General features: G+C 45.1%; 1 protein-coding gene and 1 non-coding gene across 2 annotated transcripts; both read right to left on the bottom strand.

The window, feature by feature from the left end:
* Window positions 1-322: 322 nt before the first annotated feature.
* LOC123450974 (inorganic phosphate transporter 1-11-like) lies at window positions 323-2139 on the bottom strand. The gene is made up of 2 exons (XM_045127984.1): window positions 983-2139; window positions 323-830 (listed from the first exon to the last, which is right to left on the bottom strand). The coding sequence occupies exons 1-2, from the start codon at window positions 2137-2139 to the stop codon at window positions 323-325; spliced, it is 1665 nt and encodes a 554-aa protein (XP_044983919.1).
* Window positions 2140-5822: 3683 nt separating this feature from the next.
* Window positions 5823-5894, bottom strand: TRNAP-CGG. The gene has a single exon. It is a non-coding gene; the product is annotated as a tRNA-Pro (tRNA).
* Between the last annotated feature and the right edge of the window lie 966 nt (window positions 5895-6860).

Below are 6860 nucleotides of genomic sequence, written 5' to 3'. Positions count from 1 at the left end.
AAAGGAAATGGAAAAGAAACACAGATGCATACTTGACATGGTTATATTAATTCTGTAAACTTGACATGATTATATGTAGCGGTACATATATATTGACGATTATTGAGAAGGGAAATCCCAAGCCAATGGTCATACATCCACACATAAAATCCAATACAACCTTAATACAATGGTATCACACACAAGCAATAGTGCAATATACCCGTAGATAAAACTCTCAAAGCAAGTACTACCTGGCAACTTATGTAGCATCATGCAGCTGGTTGCCATTATTCTTGTCCCTTTTCCAATTCGCTAGTTGGTATAGAAGATAAAATTCTCATCATGCATTCATCGACGATGGCGGCTGCCATTCGGTGCTTGAAGGAGGGGCCTTTTCAACATCCTTATCGACATGCCCAGCGGCCGCGCCAGCGACGTTGCCGTCCTCGCCGGAGATCTCTTCGAGCGACCGGCCCATCGTCTCGGGGACGAGGAAGGTGAAGAAGAAGCCGAGCATGTTGGTGACAGAGAGGATGATGAGCGCCTGCTTCATGTGCTTGGGGTCGCCCTTGAGGGTGAGGGTCTGCACCCCGAAGGCGGCGACGATGGCGCCCGCCTTGCCCGAGGCCGCGCTGATGGCATGGCATGTGGAGCGGACGCGCGTCGGGAATAGCTCGGCCGGCAGCACGAAGGTGGTGCTGTTTGGTCCGAAGTTTGCGAAGAAGAATGTGAGCGCGTAGAGGATGGCGAAGAGGGCGTGGCCGTTGCTCTTGAGGTATTCGTATTTGATGCCCATCACTAGCATGAAGAGGGACATCATGAAGAAACCAAGGAGCTGGATCAAGTACCTGCAATGCAATCAGTTTACGGCCGGATGTTCAAATGATGTCTAAATGTAAAACCAAGTCGGTCGGTGGCGCATGGACTGCATGCGTCTGCATATATATTCTTCCTCCGTTTCATAATTAATTATGAAATGGAGGGATCAGTAGATACGTACCTTCCCATCTTGTCGATGAGGGCCACGGTGACCCAGTAGCCAGGGAAAGTGCCGAAGAGGGCGATGAGGAACATGGCTCGTGATATCACGAACACCTCTCTCAGGGCGTTCATGGTGTCTGCGCCGCCGGTGAGTTTGATGGCTGGGAAGATGTCCTTCTGTGTCAGGTTCTGGCTGTAGAAGGCGATGTCGAGGAGGAACCAGGTGGTTGTGGTGCCGATGAGGTGCAAGCCGTGACGCCGGGCGAACTCCATGGACAACAGAGAGTATTCATTCGCCGCCCTGAACTTGGCGACCTTCTCCTGCTCCTCGTCGATGCGAATCTCCAACACTTTCTGCATGTCGTTGGTAGCCTGCTTGGCGTTTCCCTCTATGAGGGCCGTGTACCTGGCGGTCTCGGGCATCTTCATCCGCCAGTAGAAGGTGGCCACCGCCGGGAACGCCCCGAGCATGAGCACGATGCGCCACATGTAGTCCGCCGCGGGCTTCTGATCTTGAACTGAGTAGTATTTGTCCTCTTTCCACGTGGGCGCGGGGTTGTAGTGGAGGAAAATGCCGGAGACGATCATGGAGACGAGCCCCGCGAAGATGATGCCGACGCCCTGCATGGCGAACACGGCGGCGATGAAGGCGCCACGGGTCTTCTTGTTGGCATACTCGGACATGATGGTGGCGGATAGCGGGTAGTCCCCGCCGATGCCGAAGCCGAGCCAGAAGCGGAAGAAGCAGAGCGTGCCGATGACGGCGCCGGGGTCCCTCCCGAAGGAGAGGCCGGAGCCGATGGCGCACGCGGCCATGAGGACGAGCGTGATCCCGTAGACGCGCTTGCGGCCGAGCTTGTCCCCGAAGTAGCCGAAGACGAGCTGGCCCATGAGGGTGCCGACGAGCGCGACGCCGGTGACCATGTTGTTGATCCGCACGGGCATGGTGCCGGGCATGGGCGGGTTTTTGCCGAGGTTGGTGTCCGGGTAGTAGAGGCGGCCCAGCAGCTTGGAGACGGTGGTGATGCAGAAGAGGTCGTAGGCGTCGGTGAAGAAGCCCATGCCGGCGATCACGATGGCCTTCATGTGGTACATCTGGGTGCGCGCCGAGTCCAGCGCGTCGAGCACGGCAAGGTTCTGCCCCCCTCCTCCGCCCGCCGCCCCATTCTCCGCCATCTTCGTCCCAAACTTTTTCCTCCCCTCTCTCGATATAGGGCGCTTTTATGAGACGAGAATGAGACCGTGTGTGTGTCTCAATTAACTTTCAACTCAACTTCCGTGCTTGGCTGCTTGCTCGCCGTGGTTCTTATAACTGTGGTCTGGCCGGAGATAATGACGATGAACCGGAGGACGGCGGCAACGAGGGAAAACTGTCGTCGTCGCTCGTAGGCTCCGTCTGCCTCGTGCTGGTTGGCTGGCATGCAGCATATTCCGCGCACGACTCGGGTCATACATTTCTCATCGACTCAACACACACGGGCATACTTTTACAAATTAAGTAACACACATGGACAAACACACACGACAGAATAATACCCTTGGCAAAGACGAAAAATAAAGTATACATGACGGAAGCAGCCGTTCCATCTACTCCATCCGTTCCTAAATATAAGACATTTTAAAGATTTCATCGGTGACTACATACAGATATATATATATATATATATATAGACATAATTTTATGTGTAGATTCATTCATTTTATATCGTATGTAGTTCATGATGAAATCATTAAAAGATCTTATATTTAGAATGAGAGGAAGCGATGCATGTGCTTATTTTGTCTCCCTCGTGAAATTTACTTGGAGGCTAGTGCTGGGGAACGCACCTCGACATGGCAGGAGCGAAGGTAACTAGGGGCAAAAATGTGTCATTTTGGCGGGATATTCCACATCCGGTCGACCCCCTTGCTGGTCGGCGGTACGTACGTAGGTAGGTGCCGTAAGAATTAAGAGAGGCCGGCCAGCTGTATAAGACTTAATTTGTTTTTCAACGGTTGCAGGCCAACTGTCTGAATCATAAGTCGTGTGTGGTAATAAGAAAGACTGTTTGGCTAGACCTCAGTCAGTCGGTCAACTGAGGTTTAGCAAAGTCTTGGTCAAGTTCATGGCCATTGGATCATCAGCATTGAGATTCGTGTCGTACCTTGTATTATATTTTGGCAAATCTTGTTTCGCACCTTTGTCAATGTCTTGGTAATACTTTTCAAATTCACCAATATATTTGACATCAGGAACATTTTTTGCGTTCTGGTTTCATCATTTTTTTCTCCTGAAATAACAAGAAAACCGGCAGCCTTTTTCTCCAGATAACGGAGGGGCGGAAATAAGGCGAGCAAAAAGAAAAAGAACAAGAGCGTGAGTGAGAAAGTTATTGGGTCAGCCCATGTCAATTGACATGCGCATTATATGTATAACATGGAGCAGAAGGTGCAGAATAGGAGCACCCACATCCATCATGCCTCAAACAGCCTAGCCTATTTTGTTCGAAATCATTAATTAAGAAGTACTTTTTCAAAGGTCGGTACCACCTCCTCAGCTTGCGACAAGTGACGCATTTGCATGTGTGCCACTTGTCGCAATCGGTGAGTTAATTTTCGTAGATCCGTTATTTTAAAATATTTTTTTCTTAAACCGTGTGTTCAAATCTTGAGTCTTTTTCATCGTAGGATTCCTCGCGTCGAGATCTTTAAAACTAGATCCCGTGTTGATAGATTTTGAAGAAAAGAAAACTCACGAAAAAACTATGCCTCTAAAGAAAACACCCTTTTTTTTGGAGAGGCACAGCCGTGCCTCTCGCGGAAGCAAATCGTGCCTCTCACAAAAGCAAAATTGTGCCTCTCAAAGAAAAAAAAGTATGTTCTTTTTTTTAGAGGCACAGTCGCGAAAGCAAATCTGTGCCTCTAGAGAAAGGGAAAAAAAGAAAACACATTTTATTGTTTCCAGGAATCACGACCATGCCTCTTGCGGAAGATAAAATGCACCTCTCGAGGAAGGAAAAACACGTTTTTTTTTGTTTCGGAGAGGCACGATGGCTCTCGTAGAAGCAAAACCGTGTCTCTCGAGGAAGAAAAAAACGTGTTTTGTCACGCAATTGTTTTTAGATTTTTTTTCGTCCATAAGCTAAGAAAGACCAATGAAAAACGAAAACACCAAAATAATTAGAAAAAAATCATCTAAAAAGTCGAAAACACATGCAAAATAAAATAAAATCCATAGAACACGCCAAATGATGGCGCCTGATAGTGAGACTTAGGAGGCTCCAAAAGGAGCGCTGCTTAGATAGTTGCTCCCTATTATGTTTTTGGGCCTGTATTGTATACTTATGAATGGGTAAAATGAAATTTCTCCTATTCTTACCAAGATGGACGAATTACATAGGTGTAATTGTTTTGTGTATTTTCTTGTGTTTTCAACCGTTCTGCCATTTTTTTCTATTTCCTTTTCTTTTAGGTATGTTTTTTCATATTTGCTCCAACATTTCAGTTACCATTTCATTTCTCTTCTCCTCTTTCTGTTTATTTTTCTTCTTCTTCTTTTTAATACAATAATATTTTTTAATCTTTGTGGACATATGTAAAATTTAAATATTTTGATAAATTAATAAAAACTAAAATTCATCAATATTGCTTAAATTAATAGAATTTCTTAAAATCCGTGAAACTTTATTAATTGATGAACATTATTTTAAAACTGGTTAATATTAATTCTTTTTATACATTTTAAATACACGTACACTTTTAAACATTCATAATAATTTTATTTTTCTTTATTTTCATAATACATTAGTTGATATATTTTGGTAACATCAAATTGCTTTGAAACGAAAATAACTTTTATTTATGAAAAAATGAACATTAATGGGCCAGCCCATTAGAGCCCTTGTAGGAGTACTCATGAGTGAAAGGACTAAAGGCCTAAAGATGAATAAAAAAACCTTGACCTTTTTCAACCATTTTTAGATCTACTCTTTCCCTTTGGAAGATGAATAAAAAAGATTTAGGATTCACACATGCACAACATCACCATGAACTTGATTTTTTTTTACCATTTTAAGGATTTAAAGTACGCGCTTTGACGTTCTTTTTTTGAATTTGAGGGAACATATAAGGGTAAAAATATAAGAACAAATGTGAGTTTTGAATTCCCTTTCAGCTATACTACCCACAAGCACAAGGCCAGAACACACGAAGGATCTACTCAACCTAACTATAGACGCTAATAGGGGTTCCACGCACAACTGTGAATATCGTTATTTCCCAGCCACAACCCTTCAAATTCTCATAGATTTTTGTCAGTGTTGGGGCCTTCTGCTAACGTACAACGCCGTCGTTGATTTGTCATAGCGACCTCGTCTCTTGTTATGCCTCCTAAAGAAGTGATAACTCAGGGCTTGGTGAGTTGTTGCTAGTCAAGTCGAATGCTCGTACGCTAGAGCAGAAAGAAGAGAGATCATGCATGCATCTCATGCCTTCACCTGGAGCCAAGGAGGCTAGCTAGTCTAATATATAATGCTCACTCTTTTGAAGCATGACGGATATTTTCATAGTAGGCATATTTATTCTGTTGGTAATAATGTTTTTCACCACCATTCAAATAGAGTCATCAGCATTTAGTTTGACGCAACGCAACCACGTACGGCACAAGGACCTGTTGACATCCGTTATTGCATGCTGGATTCACATGTGGAAAGCACCATGGCTGCATGCGTCCATTAGTCGATCGATGCAGCGGCCTCGTTCCGAATCAGAATAAGGAAAAACAAAAAGGCAGCCCTGATAAATTTCGGTCAAATTTGGCTGAACTGTTGGCAGATTCGGTCCAACCGCCAACAATACCAACACAAATAATAAACAAAATGGGGGTGTTCCGAGAATCGAACTCGGGACCTCTCGCACCCGAAGCGAGAATCATACCACTAGACCAAACACCCGATTTTGTTAGTGGTCAGTGGCCGACAAATTTAATTAGGAGCCCACATATTATTTGCCTATGTCATCCCGTTGATGAGCTAGGAAGAAGATAGTGAATAGCTATTAGGCACTTGTTGCAGGGAAGATGGAAATCCAAGTAAAATGTACATGCCGGGTTGACACAAGCTAAGCAGAAAGAAAAGCCTGTGCAGGATGTACCCGGGGATAGCTGATTCCAAGCTCATCTATTCCGGGGCAAACCGTAAATTCATTATTGCCGCTCCTCTATCACCCCCCCCCCCCCACCGGGTCTGACCGTTGGATACCGTGCTGGATCGTCGGGCCCCCCAAAATTCGCGGGAGGGGTTTGATTGGCCCCCGTCATGTGTCACGACAACATCTTCTATCCTGTCTGGATACGATTAACTTGACACAAGGACGGGATGTGTTTACTACATCTAAGCCCTTCACCGTTGACTCTATGTATCGTACGGTCTCGCACAAAAACATTCCAGTGGACAATGATAACCAAATATGGAAAGTTAAGATGCCACTAAAAGTTAATATTTTCATGTGGTATCTCCAGAGAGGAGTTGTGCTAACTAAAGGCAACCTCATTCGACGCAACTAGAAAGGAAGCAAGACGTGTATTTTTTATACTCATGACGAGACAATCAATTCAATGCAAATTTGCGCGTTTCACATGACCAGTCATCCAAATAGCGTCAAATATGTATCCACCAACAAATCTTGCCAATATATATGGCCAATGGCTTGACGGAATACAAAATATTTTTAGTACGCTAATACGGGTGGGAGGGTCTTCCTTATTATGGCCGTTTTGGCTATGTAGAAATAATTATGTTTTTAATTGCAAAGTCTCTTCTTCTATGCAGGCTATTTACCGTTGTACGCACTCGTTTCGTATGTGGAGTGCCAATCACTGTTCAAAACGGTGTATATGCGGTTAGAGCGGGTGGCCAGGA

The sequence above is a fragment of the Hordeum vulgare genome, chromosome 4H, assembly GCF_904849725.1.
Source record: "Hordeum vulgare subsp. vulgare chromosome 4H, MorexV3_pseudomolecules_assembly, whole genome shotgun sequence".
Classification (NCBI taxonomy): domain Eukaryota; kingdom Viridiplantae; phylum Streptophyta; class Magnoliopsida; order Poales; family Poaceae; genus Hordeum; species Hordeum vulgare.
Note: the sequence above shows the minus strand (reverse complement) of the source record. Positions and strands in the feature narration are given on the sequence as shown.